The 23,866-nt window shown below is 48.4% G+C and overlaps 9 protein-coding genes across 9 annotated transcripts; 6 read left to right on the top strand and 3 right to left on the bottom strand.

Annotated features, from left to right (window-relative positions):
- Positions 1-579, top strand: T310_7804 (uncharacterized protein; the record flags this gene model as incomplete). The annotated part of the gene is made up of 3 exons (XM_013469416.1): positions 1-40; positions 102-160; positions 208-579. Coding segments are annotated over 3 exons (471 nt in total), but the record flags the coding sequence as incomplete, so codon positions are not given.
- A 2,724-nt stretch (positions 580-3,303) lies between these two features.
- Positions 3,304-4,473, top strand: T310_7803 (uncharacterized protein; the record flags this gene model as incomplete). The annotated part of the gene is made up of 1 exon (XM_013469415.1): positions 3,304-4,473. The coding sequence occupies one exon, from the start codon at positions 3,304-3,306 to the stop codon at positions 4,471-4,473; it is 1,170 nt and encodes a 389-aa protein (XP_013324869.1).
- A 195-nt stretch (positions 4,474-4,668) lies between these two features.
- Positions 4,669-5,362, bottom strand: T310_7802 (Uncharacterized protein; the record flags this gene model as incomplete). Its single annotated transcript, XM_013469414.1, has 3 exons — positions 4,669-4,687; positions 4,742-5,204; positions 5,254-5,362. 3 exons carry the CDS (start codon positions 5,360-5,362, stop codon positions 4,669-4,671), a joined length of 591 nt encoding a protein of 196 aa, XP_013324868.1.
- Positions 5,363-5,565: 203 nt separating this feature from the next.
- Positions 5,566-6,554, bottom strand: T310_7801 (uncharacterized protein; the record flags this gene model as incomplete). The annotated part of the gene is made up of 4 exons (XM_013469413.1): positions 5,566-5,693; positions 5,953-6,004; positions 6,116-6,157; positions 6,285-6,554. 4 exons carry the CDS (start codon positions 6,552-6,554, stop codon positions 5,566-5,568), a joined length of 492 nt encoding a protein of 163 aa, XP_013324867.1.
- A 1,651-nt stretch (positions 6,555-8,205) lies between these two features.
- T310_7800 (uncharacterized protein) lies at positions 8,206-8,770 on the top strand (the record flags this gene model as incomplete). The annotated part of the gene is made up of 2 exons (XM_013469412.1): positions 8,206-8,527; positions 8,583-8,770. 2 exons carry the CDS (start codon positions 8,206-8,208, stop codon positions 8,768-8,770), a joined length of 510 nt encoding a protein of 169 aa, XP_013324866.1.
- A 5,793-nt stretch (positions 8,771-14,563) lies between these two features.
- T310_7799 (Choline transport protein) lies at positions 14,564-16,359 on the top strand (the record flags this gene model as incomplete). The annotated part of the gene is made up of 4 exons (XM_013469411.1): positions 14,564-15,051; positions 15,111-16,048; positions 16,121-16,262; positions 16,356-16,359. The coding sequence occupies 4 exons, from the start codon at positions 14,564-14,566 to the stop codon at positions 16,357-16,359; spliced, it is 1,572 nt and encodes a 523-aa protein (XP_013324865.1).
- A 2,156-nt stretch (positions 16,360-18,515) lies between these two features.
- On the bottom strand, positions 18,516-19,701 carry T310_7798 (Voltage-gated potassium channel subunit beta-2; the record flags this gene model as incomplete). The annotated part of the gene is made up of 4 exons (XM_013469410.1): positions 18,516-19,012; positions 19,048-19,201; positions 19,372-19,526; positions 19,611-19,701. The coding sequence occupies 4 exons, from the start codon at positions 19,699-19,701 to the stop codon at positions 18,516-18,518; spliced, it is 897 nt and encodes a 298-aa protein (XP_013324864.1).
- A 1,353-nt stretch (positions 19,702-21,054) lies between these two features.
- Positions 21,055-21,712, top strand: T310_7797 (uncharacterized protein; the record flags this gene model as incomplete). Its single annotated transcript, XM_013469409.1, has 3 exons — positions 21,055-21,064; positions 21,118-21,182; positions 21,290-21,712. The coding sequence occupies 3 exons, from the start codon at positions 21,055-21,057 to the stop codon at positions 21,710-21,712; spliced, it is 498 nt and encodes a 165-aa protein (XP_013324863.1).
- A 340-nt stretch (positions 21,713-22,052) lies between these two features.
- Positions 22,053-23,864, top strand: T310_7796 (uncharacterized protein; the record flags this gene model as incomplete). Its single annotated transcript, XM_013469408.1, has 5 exons — positions 22,053-22,146; positions 22,198-22,634; positions 22,697-22,792; positions 22,846-23,011; positions 23,068-23,864. Coding segments are annotated over 5 exons (1,590 nt in total), but the record flags the coding sequence as incomplete, so codon positions are not given.
- Positions 23,865-23,866: the final 2 nt, after the last annotated feature.

Here is a 23,866-nt window from a genome sequence, read left to right as displayed (position 1 = left end):
TCGTTATTCTGGGGATATCTTTCTGAGGAGATTTCTACATGTACAGAGCGTGGAAGGAGGTGTTACAAGAGATAAAAAAGTTATCACGAGTACGTCTGTAGGTATCACAAACATCGCCGCTTTAAGGCTGGCCTCGTCAACGCGATTCGTTCATGATATTGTGAGAGATTAAATCTTTGTTCTATTTGAATCTCCACTTTGAGAAAGGAATCCTATTACTCGATCGTTTTAACGAGCCTGACTGTCATGGTCGCCATTGTGATTGGCGTGATTCAACTGCTCACCCTGGTGCTCAATGCTGCTAAGCCAACTGGTAAATTCTGGGACGGAGTGCAAACGGCCGGAGACTATTATGATGTTATTGGCGGTTCGATCTGCGGATGTTTTGTTGTTATAGGTGGGTTGAGTGTGCTTATATACAAGCCGTGGAGGAGATGGGTGGCCAAGAAGCATCAACATCGAAGCGGCGCAGTTGTAGATGAAGAGGATGCAGGGATGACGATTATGATGCCATCTCGAATGAAGGAGGGAGCAGCAATGCCCAAGTGGCAGTCAACAAGTTGGGGGCAAAAAAATTAGCTCACAGGTTGGAGGAAGGTTAATCCAACATTGAAGATATCTGGGGTAACTGACGCCTCTGTTGGTTTAGACTCTACAGTGGATTTAGCCAGCCTTATCGACGTCAGCTAGCTTAGTATTATCTAAGATCTATAGACAATAAAGCAGAACCTTAGAAATGTTCCATAAATGTGAGAGAAAGTTCATACCTCTGTTGCAATCTCAGTAATAGCGAAAATGTTAAGGCAGCACCATATACTAAATTAAAGCACTTTTCTCCAGCGGTCTAGAAAAGAAGATAATAGGCGAAAGTAGAAAGCGAGGGGATTCCCCCTGCCCTCCTTTGGCACATTGTTCTTAAATCAGACCAAAATGGAATAATGATGAAATTACTAAGACTTAGGCAGACTGAGCCATAGAAATAACAGCAGGTAGGGGGTCTCCCAAGCAACTTAGCGTTGGCAGAGTGCTGTAGAAAAGGAGAGGACATGTTGGTCATGTTTGGTCATGCTTTCGTTATCCCTATTGTTACTTAAGTGCACATGAAAGTGCTTTGATTGCATGCCAGAATAATGTGGCTTATTGCTCTGCTTTGCAGATAAAAGTGTCCAAAGAAATAATTGCTAGAGACAGGCAGTAGTACACATAAAAGTGTATTTGAGGGCTGTTAAAAAGGGCCAGCAATGCTCTCAGAGATTCCAGCTCTATTAATATCCACGCAACACAATCGAGAAATATATGGATTAATAACAAGTCCTTGGTTTTACTCTAAGATCCTACTAGCTAATATTTTATAGAAAAAGATTATAAGATCCCAAGTCTCATTAAACAATATCTCTAAGTGTCAGTGGGAACAGCCGAATTGGCATGTATATAAGTAATGTTTTGCGGCCCCAAATGCCACGTAGACCAATCAAGCATTCTTTTGCATTAACATAAAGTCATAAACTGCTGAGCACTAGCCTTAGCCCACTGCGCTAAGACCAGTTAGTTAGGCTGCCAGTAAGGCTCTCCGTTCTCACAAGCTATTTGGCTTTATCTATAAAGCAGAATATATAGGCTTATAGAGAAGATAGCCTTTAGAACTCTAGTTCTATCTAATTCGAATTCTTGAGCTTGTTGCCTATTATAAAGGCGTATGATATTATTAGTTTAATGGTAGTTGTTATAGGGGTAGAGTTACGTAGTAAGTAGGAGGGAAGATGACAGATATATATATTTTCTTAGTGCGAGGAAGATATATATTTTCTGCTGGTCGATTATGCATGTATAGCCTCTCAGTGTCGGATGTTTGTGATCCTGTTGATATATTATGTTGAGGGATAGTAATCATAATTAAAAGATAGGTAGTATAAAAATATATAAATTATAAATAAATTTAATCTCAGGTTGTTCGAAAAGAATTCCCCTAAAGGCCACCATAAGCCAATGCACCGGAAATTTGGACAGTGCAACGCAGAAGAATTTGTACTAGTCATCTTCCTCTTTATTATGCATACTCCGTATGTTGGTTCTCTTGCCAATTTCATATATTTGGAGTGTAAGAGTGTTCACCGTAGAAACTGCTACTTTTCTCAGTCAACAATTTCTGTGACAACGCAGACCTTATCTCCCTCATTCTCTCTTTCGCTTTTCTTTTCTTAAGGGGGGATTACTGCCTATTCTTTTTTTTTTTTGGCAAAGAGGCAAAGATCACAATGGGTGAATACCAACCCATTCGCAGAATCTTCTACGAAGGCTCTTCTATGTCTTCAAGGCGACATTCCTTACATGACATTTCTCGAACAATGTCGAGATATTACAAAATCATCAGTTATAAAATACCCTGGTATGAATATAATTAATGGCAAATAGAATCTCATTTTCCCGGCATATACAATCTAATCTGACAGAAATCCTATTAAATACAATTCCAACATCATAGTATCATGCCATGCTCATATCACAAAACAACAGAATGATCATTCAATATCGACAAAATTCCCAGAGTACTCGGTCCAGCCTCGTTACTTCTCTATTCCGTGAATCACGCATAGCGGACAATCACCCCCACAATCGCGCCAACAGTCAACCCGATCAAAACCGAGATGAGTCCTCGCAGAAGGATCTGCTTCCATGTAAGCTGTCGAAAGTATCCTGTTCGCTTCTTGAGGCGTGATTGCGACTCGAGGGACGAGGAGTCGGTGTAGGGGTCTTTGGCTGATGGGCGAGGCATCTTGTAGAGATGTGGAATGATAGCTTCGGACTGATAATGTTAGCTAAGGATATCCAATTTCTCTGGGGTAGGGATACCAGGTAATACCTCTTCAATGTAGGATAGACAGAGATGTCATCAAACAAGATGTTGGACAGGTCGACAGGTGACAGTCGAAGGTCGAAGTCGAGTCGACAAGTCTTTATGAGTACGCCCTCGTTATCATTTTATTGAGCAACACAACAACGCAAGCCAAGATAGAGATCATATCATGGCTCCACTTTCTCGCCCCCTAAGGCATGGCAAGGCTGACTCAAGCTTTTGGCCGGCACCGCAGTGGATCTAACGTGTTGATCGCCCCATTGTTGGAGACAGGTGGATCCAATCCGAATGGGGGCGAGACATAACATATGTGGGGATGGTAAAAATAGGATTATGTTGGTTGGAAAAACAGAAGCCTGTCGCAGATGTGTATCACGAAGAAACATATAGAAGGAGGTGATCACGCCGGTGGAGAGCGATGCAGAACAGGATAACCACCAGCACTCACCATGCCGGCCATCACCGCCTACCTTCCGGCCTTGATTCCAGTGACATCGTTTATCCTGTCCAGCTTCATCTCCTGCGTCGCGCTGAATGTCTCGCAGCGCTATCGTCTCTACTTCCTCCCGGCCATCCTCCTCCCGGCAATCCTCTCCTTTACCACTCTCAACTACCTCGCCTTTCTGCCGCTTCTCAACCATCTCTGGGGGTTTGTCGTAATCATCTACGTTATCCACATCACTTCGGTGCTCTACATCGAGAAATGGACCTTGCCAAATCCAAAACAATGGGACCTGCACGCCGCGTATAAGATCTGGGGAAACCCGCGACTCCTCAACACGCCCCAGGAGGTGCCCAACGCTCCCCGAATGCAGCAGCAGCAGAACAAGCTTTCAAGAACCGCATTCGTCCTGAGGCGTCTCTCCAAACTGCTGGTGTATTACCTGATCAACACCTACCTCGTCTCGCGCATCTTCCCTGACGCCTTCAAGCCATTCTCCATCGTCGAATTCGCTCCAGACCAGGAAGTCTACTTCCGCCGGCTCCTGCTCTCCCAAGCCCCCGCGGTGACTGTCCGCGAGACCCTGCTCCGGACAATCTTTGCCGTCCGCTGGATCTGGGCCAACGTCATCGGCATCGAGTATGCGCACACGGGAGTCGCCATTCTCTTCGCGGTCATCCTGCGGTGGGACGAGCCGCACGAGTGGCCGCCGCTCTTCGGCAGCCCGCTTGAGGCATACAGTATCCGGCGGTTCTGGGGCCGGTTCTGGCATCGGATCGTGTACCGGCCGTACACGAGCTACGGGGTGTGGGCGTCGCGACAGGTGTTGCGGCTGTCAGCGGGATCCGCCGCCGAAAAGGTGTTTGTGCCTGCGTTTGTGTTTCTCTTGTCAGGACTATCCCATTCGATGGTCACCTGGCAGACCGGGAATCGGTGCAGTTACTGGCGCGATACGAGGTGGTTCGCGCTGAATTTTGTCGCCGCCACGGGCGAAACGGTGGTGGGGAGGTGGATGCGCTCCACCGCTAAGACGTCTGGGTGGGGGACGGTCTGGGAAGGATGGAGGAGGAATGGAGTTGCCAAAGTATTGGGCTTTGCCTGGGTTCTTGCGTTTTTCTTCTGGAGCGTGCCCAAGTGGGAGTATCCGAAGATTTACTGTGTCACGATGGGGATGTAATATCAAGACGTAATGTACCTTAGATCATGTAATATTTGAAAGTAGACATGTTGGTTTACTCTATCTATCTGCTATTGCAATACAATTAAAGAAACTAGAAGCAACATTGCGAGAATAATGAATGATCAATCAATGTATCTCCATGAATAACCTACGTCCCTCGTCGGTTGCCGCTATAATGCCAATCGGACACAATCACCGCAACCAGCGTCGCCTATACAGTCAGTCCCAGCAGAGTCAAACCAAATGATAACCTCGAGCAACTCACCAGCGACAAATCGACCCCTCTGCCACCCGGACATCCAGCACCTGCCGAGGCGGAGGCAACCTGGGCCACTCATGGGGGAGCGTGCCAATCGTTTTATTCTTCTGCACGCTCTCGCGCACGTCGACCACCTGCCTGTCACCTGCCATGACCTCGAAGGTCAACCAGAAGGCGGGAGACGTCTGATGGACCTCAAGCGTGACCGTCCTGTCAGCCTCATTCTTGGCATCTGTCGCAGCAGCGTTCCGCAACGTGAGATCAAAGTTCCCCAAGGGCCGTTTCGGGTTCACTTCGACGAGCTCCTCCTTGTCGTTGCCCGGCAGTCGGACTCGCAGCGGCCGTCGCAAGGCGAGCGCACGCCGGAGCTCGAAGAGCGGCAGGTCCGATCGGTCGCGGAACTCGCGCGCGGAGCGATCGCCGAATTTGGTGCCCGTGACAGTGAAGAGGGTCGAGCCGTCGGCGTCGTCTTTGATGGTGTAGTCGTCGGCCGCGTGCGAGTCGCACTTGGGCCGGACTTCGAGCAGTCTCGCGTTGGGCGATGTGCTCTGCCCGGATGGCGATGGGGTGGAGAGGGGGTTGGAGGGATTTGTTGCTCATGTTGCTTTTCCTGAAATGGCTGGACATGTTGGCAGGATTTAGAATTGTGAGATTGAGTAATAATAAGGATATTTCTTGGACGGGAATTTATCGTGATTTGGTAAGCATGAGGAGAGCAACATGTATTTTAGTTTAATAATAGACTTGGATTATTCTATCTTGGATGATAACGGCCCCCGCACGCTTAAACGCACATCACAGCACCGCCTGGTGGACCAAGGACTGCTGGGCTAAGTTCTTATTGGCAAATTCAAGTGATCATCTTTAACCAACGCTTGATCGGGAAATCCATACATAGACTCCAAGTGCGATGCCATGCTCCAACCGCGAATCAGAATGTTATCCCCTCGCTGTGGTTCTTGTTATAATTTTAGAATCCATGACCCAGCCTATCAAGAGATCTGCTGTTCTGTGGACCAGGCAGGTATTAAATCCTGCCTTTCTACCCCTTTCGTCTGCATGTAGAGACAACCATCCCGTCGATCATGGATGCCTTATATCCCGGCGAAAAATCTGCAGACCTATCAGATCATCATCGTCAAGGGCATATGCCGTGGGTCAGATGGCCATCGATCGGCAGGAGAATGAATCTTTTAGCAGTGCTCTGCTCTTCTTACTGGAGTTTTCGAGTGGAGAGAATCCAGCCCCCAAACGGCAATTCATTGCAATCTGATTAGGAGAAAGATTATAATAAATGAAGTTTTGTCATTGGATATGGCATAAATAACAGTCTCGTATTGGTTGGCTTCTTCTTCAAAGTAATCCTATTTGATGACGTACAGAAACCAACAAACCAATTGTCTGCTCTATCAGTCTGATTGGCTGTAACCACTACTTAAGCATAAACCTATGCTTCAGGTCTGCTCTGCATTAACCAAAAAAAAAACAACTTCTAAAGAGAATAACCAAGAAAACCACTTCTAAAGAGACCCAGAGACTTAAAGTTCACCTTGGCGCCCTTGAGCTGGGCCTTGCACTCATCGGCGGCGGGCTGCGGCAGGCCCGCAAACGGATCTTGATCGCGCTCCTCCACAAAGTCAATGGATTCGTCATACTTGCCGCCCTTTTTGCCCACAGTGTGCCCGATTATTTGTGACGTGACGGCACCAGCGACACCGCAGTCCAGGGCAATGACAATGGCGTTGAAAGGAGCGGGCGTCAGCTGGAGGAGGGCGAGGAGGGTGCCGATAGAGACGGCGGCGGCGGATGCGAGCTTCATTTTGATGATTTTGATGATTTTTGATAGTAAGGGAATGAATGTCAATTAGCTAGGTATGGGAAAGTTATGGTTTGGAAGTGGAAAGATCGTGGCATGGGGGACGAAGAGGGAGATCAATCTACTAGATGGGGTTATTTATACATGTTTTGGAGTCAAGGAACTGACTCTGCTGTTGTCTTGGCTGGATAGACAGGGTTGGAGGGCAGGATCCCAAGCCAGATAAATCAGTTGAAGTTTAACGTCTGCTCACAGCACAAGGTTATGATGGAGTCTATCTGTGATAACCAAATGAGCTCAGCTCCACCAGTTTGATGCCTTGGGGTCCAGAATGGAAGGAGGATGGAAGAATTCTGTGGGGATTAGCGGAGATTGGCAATCCTAGTACTGGAAGAATAATGGAATTAGGGCAGATAGATTCCTAACCTGCAAGTGTGTGTGAGGAGCGACGATCCTTCCAAACTAGCTACGGACCGTCCTTAGTGCTATAAAATGATGGAACTTCCAGACGTGATGGAGTGGACAATCCGACTACATACTGTACGTAAGGTATGGCCGATAAGTTTCAACTCTAGATCTACTTTAGATCCAGCATGCTTAAGCATAGCATTAAGGTAAACAGCCCCAAGGACTATTTAATCTGGATAGACTGTGGATATCCGATCCTTCGTCTTTCTCGATCGTCATATGATATACACACTGAGGAAGGGGCTGGGATTCTAGAAAGCCTCGGAAGTCAAGATGCTTGGGGTCATGCTATCACTTTCCTTTTTCAGTGTATTATGAAGATATTGTTAATATTCCGGGGGGGAACGGCCTCTGGCGTGTTATTAATAGCTTATTAATTTTCCGGGGATGGTTCGAGCAGAGTTTGAGCCACTTAACTCAATCGTAGCCATGTTCCTGTTTTAGCAATTGGTCAACTCCCCCTGATGCAAGAATAAACAAATCGAATGACGTCAAAGAAAGCAGGGGATCCACATGAACGATGGGGAGGCGTGTGCTCTGCAGCCCTCCGGCCCCCAGGTTACAGAATCGACGAATAGGCTGCTGCTCACCCCGCGTGGCTGACAGCCTGTCAAAACTATACTCGTTTTAAGGTTGACGGAACGACGACAGTGGCGCCAGCCCCCATGTCCGTTCCTTGCCCATTCTGGATTTGGTTCTTCAGGAACAGCCCACTATTCCTTCTAGAAATATCATTTTCTATCATCACCGGTTCAGGAACCCACCCCTAAGCTTGCTCGCCAGCTCAGCACTCCACAACGACCAGCTGTCTGTTCCGAAGCGGTGGAGCTTGTTTCTTGGCTCTCTCCACCATCATGGACTCCCATCTTGCCCTCCTCAGGCAATCTCGGGAGGATTCCTTGATCCTGAGATGCTGGCCCCAATCATTCACTCTGCAATAGCTTCGGATAGCTTGATCGAGATGCAATCTTGACTGTTTGGCATCATGATCGTGGTGCAGACATGAATTATATAAACCCCTTTCGCATCGAGGGGAAACACCATCATCCAGTCGACAACAACAGCAACAACAAAAACAACAACAGCTTCTACAGTCACAAAGTAAATCTCTTCAAACTACTTCTCCTGCCTCTTTCCTCGTCTTAAACAAACAAAACAACCAATTCTCTCCAACCACACCATCAAAATGCGCGTCTTCAGCCTCGCCGCCATCTCTGCCGCTGCTCTCCTCTCCCTGGTGCAATACTGCCCAGCTCCATTCGCCGCTGCTCTCGGACCCGCCCTGGGCATGACTGCTGAGGCTATCACCGCCGCTGACTCTGCTGTCGCCAGTATGGCCAGCGGTGCCATCGCTGGTGGCATTAGCGCTGCAGCAGCCAAGAGCAAGGGCGGACACAAGCGTGGCGTCCCGGCTGGTTTCCCGCCGGGCGTGTCTGAGCAAGCCTGGGAGCAGTGCGAGAACCAGCTCAAGAGTGAGAAAATCTATCTGAAAGGAAAGCCTAACAATGGTGCGTTTGCAACTGTTCCTATATTACTGATGAATGATACAGGTTTTTCCGACAGGCGTTGAAGCTGACGGCGTTCCTCCCGCTTGCATGGATCTCGCGACTCTGGTTACCGGCCACCCTACTCAGGAGGGTGGTCCTGTTCCGATCGTCATGGGCTCCGCGTCTCTGCTGTACAATGGCCTGAGTCAGGCTGAGCTTGCTCAGCTTGGTCAAGTCCTGAAGGCAAAGGGTATTATCCACTGAGCGAAGCCACCACGTCACTGAACTGGTGAACTCGCTGTGTGAACTCGCTGGACTGGATTTGCTTGACATGATGGGAATTCTGTGCTCATGGGTATGGGATATTGCTCATCGGTGCGGGATATCCTAGAATACGGGGTTTTGCTGTTGTTTTTCTTGGTTGAAATTGCTCTGGTATAGATAGACGGTTTTTGGCTTTTTGGCTTTTTTTTTGGTGTTTTTGTCTGGTTCGCTTGCTGTGGCTCTGAGATAGATCAAGATTTCCATGCTCAGGATAGACAAGGAATGCATTTCTTTCATACTTTCACACAACTTTTTTTTTTCAAGGTCCAGAATCTTTCGAAAGGATTTCGTACACGCTAATGGCTCCTCCTAGGAACTCGATATTTTCACAAGGTGTTAATCGATAAGTCAGATTGCTGTAATATTTGCACAATGATCTCTCACTCTTCAACGCGACTGAATTAATATCGATGGTTGATCTCCATAGCAGTGGACGCAGATGCAGTCGTGCTGTTCATCGCGGGTTAAATAAATTCAGTGGATCTGTCCCCAAGTGCTTCGTATTCCAGACATATTTCCTATTATCAGAGCTGATAGTCTCATATGAATATTTCGCGAGTCGACCTCTATTGTGCGTCATTATTTGCTGTTGCAAATGTTAAAGCCGTGAAATAACCGGTGCAAGTGCTAGGCAAGACAGGTTCAATTTGACATAATAATGTGCCTTGGTAAGCAGCAAGTCTGGAAGACGCCGACTCAGTGAAGCGATTCCTATGTGGAAAAAAAATACTAGATCAACAGGTATCGATTAATAATCTTCTACCAGCATATATCTACCCGCATTTATCTATTCGTATAGATTTATAGCTGTGATTACTGATCATCATAAGCCAGTGCATACCTACTATTACAAGTTGCCAAGATGAATATCCAAAGTTCCGTAATGGTTACTAAGGAGAGAGAAATAATTATTTCCTCTCCTTTTACGTTTACGATCCACATGATAATTAAAGAATGCAAATCGCCCTCTTTCCATACATGTCAGGTCATCGATCTGAATCATTGTCGCAAACAATCAGATTACTTCAGGTAAATGTAAAAACAAGCTCACCTCCTTGACGTCTCCCTTCAAACTGGTTCCCAAAAACCCAACTCCTTCGTTCCATTGTTACCGTGTCTGGTTTAGTCCGCCAGCCTCCCATTAACTCTTCAAATCAGAGTTTGGGTTGGGGTTGGAACTTATCCAGGAGTTAACTGTCGACAGATCATTATCGATGTCAATCATGTCTCCTCAATGTGCATCTTCTGCATAAGGTTATTGATTATAGCTTTGCGGGAGCCATATGCACCACATGGCTAAGTATTTTGATCCACTTCTTGAAGACTGGTCTGCACAGAGCTTATGACCACAAGTGTAGCGTGGAAATGCCGTATTCATTCTGTATGGAAGATGCTTGACAGAGCTATGATCAAGGGTGCTCCAGACTACACATACCTATGGATAACCCATACACGTGATTGTCATACATCAATGGACCCCCCATCCGACCTGAAGATGGAGCAGCCATGTGGTCTGAGCATGGACTGTCCATACGGTCTGACAATGGGTTTGTCGTGTGACAATACAACAAGAAACTTGGGAGTTTTGGATTTCGGCTTCTTTTCGGAGAGACAGACAGGCTTACAGGAGTAGGATCGGAGCTGGAATGTTGATTATGAAATGGAAGCTCGTCAATGGTCATTGTTGCCATGGACAAAGATTTTGTGTGGCGAGTCCAGGGACAATTCCTGGTAAAAGATTATAGTCAATAGGAACACTTTCCATTATGATGTATGACTGATGGGGATTAAATAGAAGTTTTATAAGACAAAATTTGGATAGACAACCTGATAGATAATGCTTAGATGAATTTACTTGCGCAATCTGGAACTCCTGCAAGTATTGCAGGTATTTCCAACAGTGATTGGACATACCCCAAGCGGGCTCTCGATGACTCATGGCAAACAGTCCTGCTGTACCACTTCCACGAAATCCTTCCTGCCAGTGCAATCAAGATGATTTTCAAAGATAGAGCCAAGGTTTGCTGTAGCTAAAAGAAAAGTAAGAAAGTGCCAAAGATACATTCCAATGGCCCTGGGGCAAGATTGTTCATATACCTGCAGCCTGTCCTTATCCAGGTAAGGGCACATAAGCAAAGGTTGTGGCTGAGGCTGTCAATATACCTTCCCAGGTACCTCTACGACGAAGGATTACGGAGATAGGTTCTAGAAAATAAGAAATTGCTATTGACTAGTGTCCGCGGAAAGGTCACGAAATTCATTGACCTTGATCTAGACCGAGAACTTATCCTGGAAGGCGAAAAGGGCAACAAGCTGGTCCTATTCTACGATCAGGCCATGACATTCACGACGACTGGGATGTAGAGGATACCATCTCGAACTGCCCAAATATTTAGGTCAAGGCACCGTGAAGGTAATCAAGTCCGGCCCATTTCACACCAGCCTATAAGTGCAGCACAGGATCAGCAAGGAGAGCTAGATCAAGTCTATCATCTCCCTGGATGCATACAGAAGCCATCGTCAGGGCCTGACTCGACATTCGATCTCTGCTGAAGGTTCGACTCAGAGGTTGAATGGCATGAGAACAGACAAGCCTGAAAGTCAAGTTCCCTGAGGTCTCCACAGTGAGCATGTTAGGTACAAGACATAATTCGGCGTCATGCATGCTTTCAACAATCCAATATGCGTTGTAGGTGTTAATAATGCAGCCAAAATTGCAGAATTGTTAATAACTCATCCATCACATCCAGGGCCCACACCAAACATCATTTCTATCCAACATCAAGCAAGATGAAGATGACCACAACTTGAATGGTCATTACAGCTGGAAGTCGACAGTTCTTCAGATGTACAAAGTGTTGGGAGGACAGGCAACATATATACATCTATGGATTAGAGTCTTAGCTTGTTTTGATTGGATACTCTATCAGATGGCTTGCGGCCGAGACTGTTAAGCTAAGCAAGCTGAGACTAGGCTGGGTGCCTGAGGTACAGTTAGGAGACTCAGGCACCACTATATGACAATAGGTTTCTTGTCCAGTGAGGTAAAGGGCGCGGAAATATCTACATCACAGCACTTAATGAGAACAAGGGAAGATTTAAAACTGTTACTTCATCAGTGTCTCAATTGAAAACAGGCCATCACTTGGCCAGTTTGCTGACTAAAAAGCACTCTTGTTTTCTATACCACTGCCTGTTTCATAAGCAATTTATCATTGGTTTGCACTACTGTTTATTAAGACTGTTGCTTTTTGGAACCTGCTGTGGTTAGATAAAAGTGGCAAGATAACACTTGTCCTTTCTTTGGCACCTCAATTATCTTGACTAAACGCTTCACATGGGCAAGGGGACAATAACTAGTAGATTACTTTAATATTACTAGGGACAAAGAGGATCCTCTCTAGGTCATTTCCAAATCGAGATTCAGCTCTGTTCATTCTCAAAAACTGCTAACAATCCAATACCAACGCCGCCACCTAAATATTATTACACGCGAATGATTGATGGTGAAGAAACAGTTGAGTCGGATGACATGGAGGCCGACTCTCTCTATTCAAAAAGCAAAGAAAGGACCAACCGTGATGATCTAGATGATATGTCTCTTGACAACAACGCTAGCGAACTGGGGACCCGCTATCTAAATACGATGAATTTGCAGAATTCCAATAGTTCGAGCAGATCATGGCTCTGTACTTTCCCCGCCTCAACAACAACAAGACTGACCAAAACTTGGCTATTGCGATGGTAAACTGCTCAGAAGAGATAATATCTGTCCCGTGTCACATTTTGCACTGATATGGAAAAGCTATCTGCAGACATGCTATCTTGTGTTTATTTCGACCTGTTGAACTAATATAATATGGCTGCTCGAATCCTGAGTTTATGGAACGTCTGGTCAAAAAAAAAAGATCTAGAGTGTAGAGAGAAAAACAGAACTTTATCAGTGCAATCTTCTTCCTATTGCTGAGCTTGAAATTCGTCGGCAGTAGTATTAATGACTTAGGTCTATGGCTTCAGACGGAAAGCGACTTGTTCTGGTAATACACGTACGTACCATCCAGCAGGAAGCTATCTGCATCCCAGTGTAGCTGTCAGCACATGCACGCACAGATCTGCCTGGTGGAACGACGCTCTGACGCCGCCTTCCTTACCCGGATAGGCAGGTAGGTATGCCGGCCAATGGTACTGTACGTCCGTACCATACGATTCCGTACCATACCGTACCGTCCGTCTGGGCCAATCATTGCCTCCACCGTATACGACATGCTATGGTCGCTGGGATACTCTGCTCATAATAAATATTATATGAAATAAAATCGAATACTGCGTCCCCATCCGACCCACGACATCACTCCGTCTGGTACCGGTGAGTCAGCAGAGGGCAGTCCAGCGAACTGGGAGATAAGTCTACAGAATGACTGGCATTGGACCATAGCAGATACCTACGTAGGTATCTCAGTACCCAGCTAGGACTACGTACCGATTACTCTGTACCGTACGTAGCAGCCCAGGACTGACAGCAAGGAAATACGATGCGCTGGCTCCGCGCCCGAAAGGGCAACTGGACCCGCATGGTTGCCGTTCCTGGCGGCGCGACAATAGCCGGTCGAGATCCACTTCGGCAAGTAATAATCTAGCCTGCCCTGATTGGCGGAGGTACGGCATGGACCACCAATCAGCGCTCAGGCAGTGGGGGCCGCTAGCGGCGACAGCCAATTGAAAAATTTTTAATAAGTCTTAGCTCGCGGGTCCCCGCCAATCAGAGGCGCCGCACACGCAGGCTGCAGGCGATGAGGTCATTCGCCGACCGCCCCTCGCTGACAGCATCGACTGCTGCTCTGTCGATGCAACGCAGGAAAAAAGAAAGAAAAAGCAAAAAGAAGAGAGATAAGAGAACGCTGCACAATGATTACGCAGCTGGCAGCAGACTGCTCCAGACCGGCGGTATCCTGGCCGCTGCATTGGCAGACGCTGGCAGGGCTCTGCGCCGTCAGAGCGGAGCTGCGGCGGGTGGAGTCTGAGCACGTGCCTGATAGGGCAGCTGCCATGACAGTCGCTAAAACTTGCTCCTTGGATAGACGCCTTATCTCCCTCATGGGCTCCTGCAAATTTTTGACGTCGCCCGCAGTGTAAAAAGGCGGCAGCGCGCCCTTGCTGCATCCCGTCCTCGCTGCTACCGTCTCCCTTGCTGTCTCTCTGTCTCTCTGTCTCTCTGTCTCTCTGTCTCGCTGTCTCGCCTGCCTGTCGCGCCGGATCTCGACCTGGTGGTCCTGGCCACGGCCGACACCGCAGCAGTCCAATCTGTCCTGTCTGTTTTTTTTTTTGTCGTGCTGTTCTGTTCCTAACTGCAGATCAACAAGCGGTCCTTCTTGTGTCTCTTTGCTCGCTCTGCGATTGCGTACAGTACTGTATCAGAGTAGTGTGCTGCCATTGACCTGGCGGACGCCCTCGCATTCCGCATCTCGCCTGCCCTCGCGACAACCCGGTGGATTGCTTCTGTCTCGCTGATTGCTCTTATCCCGCTGTTCTCGCCCGGTTTCACGCTGCAAGCCCATATGCGCCAATCCTGCCCATCGGTGCCCTGCGATTGCTGACCTGTGGACTGTTGACCCGTGGATTTCAGCCCTTGGACCTTCCCCGGACCTTTCCCCCAGACTCTCACCCGGAAACTCGACTCTTTCTTTGACTGCCCAGCGCGCTCTGCCCGATTTCTAGCTGCCCGTACTTCTAGCCATGGGTAAAGACGAGAAGATCGGCGCCGTCCCGCGCGCCGCCAACGACAATGTCGACCTCAGCTCCCTGGACGAAGATGCCCTCAAGCTGGCCGAGATGGGCTACACCCAGGACATGCAGCGCAACTTCTCCGTGCTGTCGCTGCTGGGTGTGGGCTTCTCGCTGACCAACTCCTGGTTCGGTATCTCGGCATCGCTGATCACCGGTATCAACTCGGGCGGCACTGTCCTGACCATCTACGGCATCCCCTTCATGGCCATCATCTCGACCTGTGTCGGCGTCACCCTGTCTGAACTGGCCAGCGCCATGCCCAATGCTGGAGGCCAGTATTTCTGGGCCAACGAGCTCGCCCCGCGCCGTTATGCCAACTTTGCCTCGTACCTGACCGGCTGGTTTGCCTGGGCCGGTGCCATCTTCACCTCCGCCAGTGTTGCCCTGGGCCTTGGATCCGCTTGCGTCGGCATGTATCAGCTCGCCCATCCTGAATTGTACGGCCCGTCTGCCTGCCCAGTCCCGAAAATGTCCAGACTAACATGACCGTGGATAGTACTCCCCAGCCCTGGCATACCGTCGTTGCCTACCAGGCCGTCAGTGTGTTTTCCTACATCTTCAACTGCGTCGGCAAGGTGCTGCCCCGTGTAGCCACTGTGTCGTTGTATACCTCCCTGATCTCCTTTGTCGTCATCCTGATCACCGTGCCCGCCGCCGCGCCCACCCACTCCGACGCCAAGTTCGTCTGGGCGACCTTTGTCAACTCGACCGGCTGGGCGTCGGACGGGCTCGCCTTCATTGTCGGCCTGATCAACCCGAACTGGGTGTTCGCCTGTCTCGACTCGGCCACCCACATGGCCGAGGAGGTTGGTAAGCCCGAGAAGGCCATCCCGATCGCCATTTTGGGAACCGTCGGCATCGGCTTCGTCACCTCGTGGTTCTACTGTATCTCCATGTTCTTCAGCATCTCCGACCTGCAGCCGCTGCTGACGACGCCGACGGGCGTGCCCATCCTGGAGCTGTACCACCAGGCGCTGCACAACGTGGCGGGCGCCATCGTGCTCGAGTCGCTCGTGCTGGCGACTGGTATCGGGTGCCTGATCGCGTCGCACACCTGGCAGTCGCGGCTGTGCTGGTCGTTCGCGCGCGACCGCGGTGTTCCAGGCCATCAGTGGCTGTCCAAGATCCACCCCAAGCTGGACGTGCCCCTGGTCGCGCACACGGTCAGCTGCTTCATCGTGGCACTGCTGGGGCTGCTGTATCTGGGCTCGACGACGGCGTTCAACAGCATGGTGACGGCGTGCATCGTGCTGCTGTACATCTCGTACTCGATCCCCATCGTGTGTCTGCTGATCAAGGGCCGCAACAACATCACCCACGGGCCGTTCTGGCTGGGGCCCATCGGGCTGGTCTGCAACTACGTCGTGTTGGCCTGGACGCTGTTCACGCTGGTCATGTACTCGTTTCCGTCGGTCTACCCGGCGACTGCTGGCAGTAAGTGACCGTCAAACTGAGTACCCTCCTAGATATTTTCCTATATCACCATACTAATCATCTCCTTTCCAGCGATGAACTACATCTCCGCCGTGTACGGCGTCGTCATGGTCATCATCCTAGCCGACTGGTTCCTGCGGGGCCGCCGCTCCTACCGAGGACAGGCGGATCGGCACGAAGAAATCGTCGCCACGATCGGGACGGATGTCGTGTCGTAAGCCGACAAATTTCCTTCTTCGCCTCATCTTCTGCGATTGACATCTAGCTAGACAGATGGATAGATAGATAGTTAGATAGACAGATATAGGTAGAGGTAGATGGGTAGATGGGTGGCAGATGAGATAGATGGGTAGTCGTCTCGTCTCATCTCATCTCTCTCATCTCTCTCTGTCTGTTTCTTCCTGTCTGTTTCTTTCTCTCTTTCTTTCTTGTACAGCATGTTTTATCGGATCTTTTGCTTCTTTTTTGTGTCATGTAAATAAATACCATTCAATCAATTAAAGAATATTCGAAAAAGTTCTTTTTATTAAAATTCCTCACTTACTTGCATTGTAGCACAGCTTCATTCAGTTCAGCTCAGTTCAGTTCACAATAAACAAAGCTAACAAACAAACAACACTGGCCAATTAATTTGTGATCATAGATAGGTAGGTAAATGAAATCCATGCGATTTCTCAGCTTTCGAAAAGGCTTATCATCAGTATTTGAAGTGGACAAAGATGCGTAGATGCGTAGAGTTTTTTTTTCCTGTCTTGTGACACCATGCCAGGCCAGGCCCTAAGCCCTAAGTATCGATGTACTCCGTAATGTAACGTTGTACATCTTGTTCCGACAGCGTATGAATGTATGTACGGTACAGTACCAGTCCTGTTTCACCAAGTTCCAGTTCGGAGTAGCCAGTGAAAGAAAAAAAAACGACCGGGACGCGACTCGAACGCGCAACCTTCAGAGCCGAAATCTGACGCGCTACTGTAGTAATGTTAGTATTGTAAATCTGAGTAATAGGTGTAGTGGCTATTACTAACCCATTGCGCCACCCGGCCAGTCTCATGAAAATTACGTCCCCATCAAGAATCATGTTATCAACACCTGCTGAACCCGATTCTCTTAGGGATAATCACATAAACTCCTTGACAAGGGTGGGCAGAATTCCGTTCACAAAAGTAGGCTCTTTTCATGGATCTAAGGGAAAGCCCCTTAATTAATCTTCTTTGTTGGAAAGTCAGAAGACTACCGCTGGGCCGGCACCTCCATTCCAAGATCACCTACCAATAAGGGAAATATCTCACAATATCCTTACGGGATCCCAGGGTTTCAAACTACCGTCAGGTGACGGTATTTAAGGGTTCTTTTTTACTACTTTATAGGTTTTTTAACCATCGTTTTATTAAAAAAACGTCTGAAAATAGTCATTTGGCGGTCTTTTATTATAAAAAGTCAGATTTTGGGAAACGTTAGATTTTGGGAAAACGTCAGGTTTTGGCAGCACTGAAGTATGTGGCTTTATAATATCTCTTAACACAACTCTGGAAATTTAGATAGCTTAGATAGCCTAGTTAGATTAGTATAGAAATGATAAAAAAAAACTCATTTTCTTCCTAAAAAGTAGAAGCTGTAGTTTGAATCTAGCCTTTATCAAATAAATCCTTCGTCGTAGAAAATTTAGTAGTTGTAAACTAGTTAGTAGTCGTAAACTGATTAGTGGTTAAATCTTAGTTGTAAAAATAAGAAAAAGGTTATTTGCTTTTTTTTTAAAGACGTCAATGTTTTTAAGGCGTCTGATTTTTTATATGGTCTGGCGAGTATCTTTTCTTTTCAGATATCTACTAGGTAATTTTTTTTCATACGGTCGATAGACCGTCGATCGACGGTAGTTCAAAACCCTCGGGATCCCCTATGGATATCGGAAGTGGCCATCTGCATCTTGTATTTATGACCTTCACATTTCCTCTTCTCTTCTCCCGTCTACCTCCATCTTCCACTTCTTAGCATCCGACCTTTCTAATCTTCTACAACACGCCTCGCTTCCACCTTGACGCTTTCAAGATACTTCCCTGTGTATGGTATCCCATCCTTCTGGACTCCTCTGAGACATAGCAGAGAGTCTACCACCATTTGAGTCAGTCTTCATTATCACTTGTACAGATCATTTGCTACTTCTGTTATTGTGGACAGGAGGACGGCCTTTCCAAAGATGTATCATCTGTTTGGGGACCTATACCTCCCTCCGCCACAGGATGACCTCACTGAAGCAGAATATTCTGATCTCCGACAACTAGAGCCACTGTTAGAATGCTTCAGAAAATCCCGCAAGAGTGAGTCTTTGGTTGCTTGTTTCATAACGATAGTCGTCAAAAGCGCTAAAACTGATATTCTTCCTACAGATGCCTGCCCACAGAGCCCACCCACATGGGACTACCACCAGTTATTAAAAGGTCTGATAGACGAAGATCTAATTGAATCTCCGCTACTCAAATCGCAACGGCTCCTCTTTTGGCCTGTTCTGGACGACATCCTCAATTCTCGCCATGACATCCGGCGTCAACCTCTTTGCCACTTCCAGCGCGCGCACGTTTTCTGCAATCTGCTCCGGTCTAGACGCGCCCATGATCAAGGATGACACGTTTTGGTTCTTCAGCACCCAGGCCAACGCCAGCTGCGGGAGGGAACATTCCAGGTCGTTGGCAATCGGTTTCAATCCTGCCACAACAGCCAGTCTCTTCTGCCAGGTTTTGTTTCCAAAGGATGCGGCAAAGCTCTTGACAAACTCGTTGAGCTTGTCTCCTGCTGCCATCCTGCTATCTGGCAAAGATGCGGCCATATCATTATATTTCCCCGTGAGAATGCCCATCTTGATCGGCGCGAACACGGTTAATTCCAGCCCGTGAGGCGCATTGTACAGCCAGCGATATTCCCTTTCCACGTGCTTGTGCTTGAGTAGGTTGTACTGCGGCTGCTCGACCACTGGTCCCACCAGACCCAGGCGATCGGCAATTTACCATGCGTCTGCAATCTCGCTGGCAGACCACTCGGATGTGCCTCAGTGAATGGCCTTTCTGGTGTGGATGAGGTAGTTGAAGCCCCAGACAATCTCCTCCATCGGAGTCTGGCGGTCTGGGCGATGAGTGAAGACGATGTCGACGTAGGGCAGATCTAGCCGTTTCAGTGAAAGCGCCATGCCCTCGACGATGTGTTTGCATGAGAAACCGATGTTGCTGAGTGGGGTGCGGGGGTCTTTTGCGTTGGCGAAGCCGTAGTAGAGCTAAAGATAGATATACATGAGCATGCGTTTTGATGAGCTGGTCTTTTTTTTTCTCGCTCACCTTCGTCGAAGTCACCAGGTGGTTCTCCTTCCATCCGTACTTTTTGATGGCCTTGCCCAGCAGGACTTCGGCCTGGCCTGCAGCGTATTCCTCTGCCGTGTCGAAGAAGTTGATGCCCGCGTCATACGCCGCTTTCAGACAGGCAAACGCCGTCTCTGCAGGTCATCAGTTGGTTCTCTTGTTACTGTATGAAAGAGACAGTTCAGTTGATATCGATAAACCATCGTCAATATGCCCACCATATGTGAGCCAACTGCCCAGGGCCAGGACCGAGACTTTGAGCCCTGTCCGGCCCAATAAGCGATATTCCATTGGAGGGAGGTCCGCCATGTGCTGTCTGTATACGGTGCAACTGCTCGAGAAGAGACGGTAGGAAGGAACTCTGAATAATGTACTGTACTTAGGGATCTATGGGTATAGAAGTGCCGACTGCTCATAAATATGTACTGCAAGGCCAGACTTGATCTCCTTCCTCTGCATGCATTTTCCTGCTGCCTGATATCGAAGCTCCTTGCTAGCTATCAACATAACATGGGATACGAGTTATCAGCTTCTGATTGATTCCGACAGAGCATGGATAAGGCAAATCTAGGCAACACACCTGATGCGTTCGCATGCTTCTATTGGATTGCCGAGACGAGCGGAGTGTCGGATTTGAGAGTATGCTCTCGACAAGAGGCCTTGATTCTGCTAGACAGTTACATTGCCTGTTCTGTTGACTGTCTTTAATTTATCAGTGGGGGATGCGGAGACGGGTTCCGTCGAGAGCGCCCTTTCTAATTTTTTTTAAAAAAAAAAAAGAAAAAACAAGAAAAAAAAGAAAAGAAAAGAAAAGAAAAAAGAAAAGAAAGTAAATAAAAGGAAGAAAAATAAAGATACAGTAAATGATACAAAGACTATTCTGCTCCTAAAAACAGGTATATATAAGAGAAAAAAAATCAGTCAATCCAACAGGGACATCGCATCAACATACATACATATATCTGTATAAGGAGAATATATAGAAAGCGCGGCAGTTACTAATTGATACAATTCTAGACCTCTAATCGTGGACTAATTGTGGACAGGAAATAAAGAGACAGTACAGTACATATAGTATATCGAAGCAAAAGGAGAGGACGGAAAGATGTTTCTTTCAGTGACAAGTGGTATATAAGTAAACTGGAGACGTATTACCAAAGAGTGTTAATATTCTGTACAGTATAGGAACGCTCGCTCGCGTAGTTCTTTAGCTAAGTTCGTCGTGCAAATACGGGAATACTCTGCAAGATCTACTAGGTACGAATAGTCCTCATCTTTACAATCTTATTATCTCTGGGTTTTACCTGGCGCCTATGTACAGGACTACATAAAGTAAATTACTACACTAAGCTTTTGTTTTAGTCCCTGAAACTGCAGGATTATTATTACTCATGTCATGGTTTTTCTCGGACTAGTAGTTGGTATTCATTTATTTAATATTGGAATTTGGAGCAGTTTTTATTTTTTTTCTCAACAACTCATTGTGCCAGCGCTCATAATGAGATAGCAGTGTAGTCACTCTGAAAGTTTGAATAAGGCGCTATTTCTTTTTTTTTTGTTCTTGTTAAAAAAAAGATTTTTACATTAGAATGCCACCTGCCTAAGTTGGTATAACTAGGATACTATGTGCACATTATCGGCTTGCTTAGGCATTTTACATACATGTATGACGGTACGAGTGACGATCTTATTATTATTTATAGAATGGAAGAAAAAAAATAACAGCATGTCTACTTGATGGCACGTTTCAGCAGAAGCAACAGGCTTGCGCAAGGGTCATAGTCTTTCTTGTATGGGATAGGTAGGGTTTGCAGGTTGTTTCTTTTCCTGGACGTGTACATACATACTCGTAGAGACTTGTCACTGATCTTGCTATTTATATTACATGTACGTACAGTACATACTTCTAGAAGCCTACATTATACTAAAGTCCGCATGCGCCGGTTCATTCTTAGCAGTTACTTCTGCAGGCACACCAATCGGACTGTCGGGAGAAAATCATCCATCTGCTACTCCGCTCGCCCTTCCTCAGCCTCGTGGCAGTAGCGTTACTATTCTTGGGTATGTGCAAGCTGTCACTGGCAGAGATTATGCACCCCGGTCCGTCAGGCCGGCCACTACGGCAACTAGCCTGCCGGAGCTGATCTTCCGCGGATCAATCAACGATGCAGGAGGATGTATGGACGTGTTGGTTTGCGGAAATGGCCTGTCAGTTCGACATGGGTGCCTGCGGCATCAATACTACCTGGAGCAGGCACGCTTGTTTACCTACAAAGATTCAGTTTCAGATAGACATCTAGTCAGCAGCACAAAACCCTAAGTTCTATGCAGCCTATAAATAAATCCCTGAAAGCCATAAAGAGCCGCTACGATCCTTCAGGTTAGGGCAGTCTTTACCTCTTTCAGGTGGTTGGTTGTCTTCTACATGTCATTCGCCTGATTATTAACCTGCCAGGTACCGGATTTACGACATCCTGGATGCATGATGGGGCCGTATCTCAGCCGTAGCTGACTTTCCCTGGCAGCTCGATGTAGACCTAGGCTGGTATGTTGGATATGTTGGATTGTATAGAGGAGTCTGTATATGTATATAAAGGGACAATGAGACACCGTCGTGTTTCTTATTCTTCATTGTCAAGTATCGAGGGTATACAACCGAAATGAGGGCATTCAACAGTCTTGCTCTTGTTCTGGCCGTTCTCGGCCAGGCCAACGCCTGGATCCTCGATGGCTCCTGCACCACCAGCAAATGGAGTAAGTCAGGAGTGTCCGACATGGAGACGAGCTGCTAATGCAATGCAACAGACTACCACGATCTCATAGTCAACGGCATGAAAGAAGCCTTCAACCAGGCCCAGCTGTCGCTGGACATCATCGACGCCATTCGCGCGGGCACCGCCACCCAGGACCAGCTGGACCTGATGAAACTCGTGTTCGGCGTAGCCATGAATGGCGACCAGCTGGACGAGAGCAGCCTGAATACCGAGCACATCATCAACGTCTTCCAGCAGGTGCGGAGCTTTGACAAGACTGGCACCGGCGATCCCACGCCCCGGCCCCAGGGTGCGCTGCCCGATGACGACGTGATTATCTACTGCGACTACGCTCGGTACACCATGGGGGAGAGGTGCAGCGGCCAAAAGGACCCAAAAGTGGCCTGCGACCACGATCTGGGGAGGGACATGGATATGAGACAGATCGACCTTCGTTGCAAGTCAACCCTGAACACCGATAAAACCGAGGTAAGTTCTTACTTCGTAGGGTTATATCTACATACGAGGATGTGAGGCTGACCGCGTCACAGGCCTGGACAGTGGCACCGCGCCCCGGCATCGTCTCCCAGATCCAGGTGTGCAGATGGTATCTGCAAGCTAGCAACGGGTATAAGATCAGGTACTGGGTATGTATTCTCTGCGCGAAGAAACAAAGAAAAGCTCCTGCTGACCCCTGCAGAGAGACATCAGCGCCAAAGCCATCCTCTCCCGGGCGAGCGACAAGATCCAGGACCTGTTCGGTATGCGAACCGCCATGGACGCAGCGAGTCTGTTTGATCACACGATGCTGCACGAGATGACCCATGCGATCAAAAACGTCCGGCGAACGAGGGATGTCGGTTACGGTGAGCAGGCCCGTCGATGCGCCGGACATTCATTCTTCCTCGCTAACTCACCGCAGGATGGAAGAACGTGGTCAAGTTTTCCCCCAACAAGGCCGATGCCAACGCCGACAATTACGCCTTCTTCGGCCTGGGCGCGCGAATGCTCAGCCCGGCCAACGGAGAGGACGCATCGCGTCCGAACCGCGATGGCTCTATCTCTGCGCTGCCCCCGCCGCCGCCGCAGCAGCAGCACAAGCGCGATGAGGCGGACATCACGGTGACCCTGGCCGGCGAGACGCTGTCCCTGAACGGCCAGAATGCAACAGACTTCGTCGTCTCGCCCTCGCTGACGGTGCGGCCGGGTTCTGCCTACACGATTGGCACCGACGTGGTCTCGCTGGCGAGCGATGCGGTCGTCATTGACTCGTCGACTGTCGACCTGGGCAGTCCTACGCCTAGTCCACGATCCAGTCGTGCCTCGACTTTTAAGACTTCGGTTCGGAGCTCGACCCCTGCAAGCCAGACCCCGAAGTCGACGCCAGCATCGTCTCCTTCAGGATCGACTGTCAAGTCCTCTCCAGCAAGGTCCACCGTCAAGTCGTCTCCTGCAGCCTCCAAGTCGAGCTCTGCAGCCAGCCATTCCACTCCATCGCCGTCCAAATCAGCCTCGAAGGCGTCCAGCAGGGTGTCATCTTCCCAGGCGTCTCCCAAGGCGTCGTCTCCAGAGGCATCGTCTCCGGCAGCTCACACTCCTACTACAACTCCAACTGCCGGCACCGACACATCTACCAAGGCATCGTCCAAAGCCTCGTCTACCGCGATGTCATCTCCCCATGCATCCTCCCTAAAGGGGTCTACCGCCAATGGATCGACTAC

The sequence above is a fragment of the Rasamsonia emersonii genome, assembly GCF_000968595.1.
Source record: "Rasamsonia emersonii CBS 393.64 chromosome Unknown ctg1118621760590, whole genome shotgun sequence".
NCBI classification, from domain to species: domain Eukaryota; kingdom Fungi; phylum Ascomycota; class Eurotiomycetes; order Eurotiales; family Trichocomaceae; genus Rasamsonia; species Rasamsonia emersonii.
This window is presented reverse-complemented; position numbering and strand designations above follow the sequence as displayed.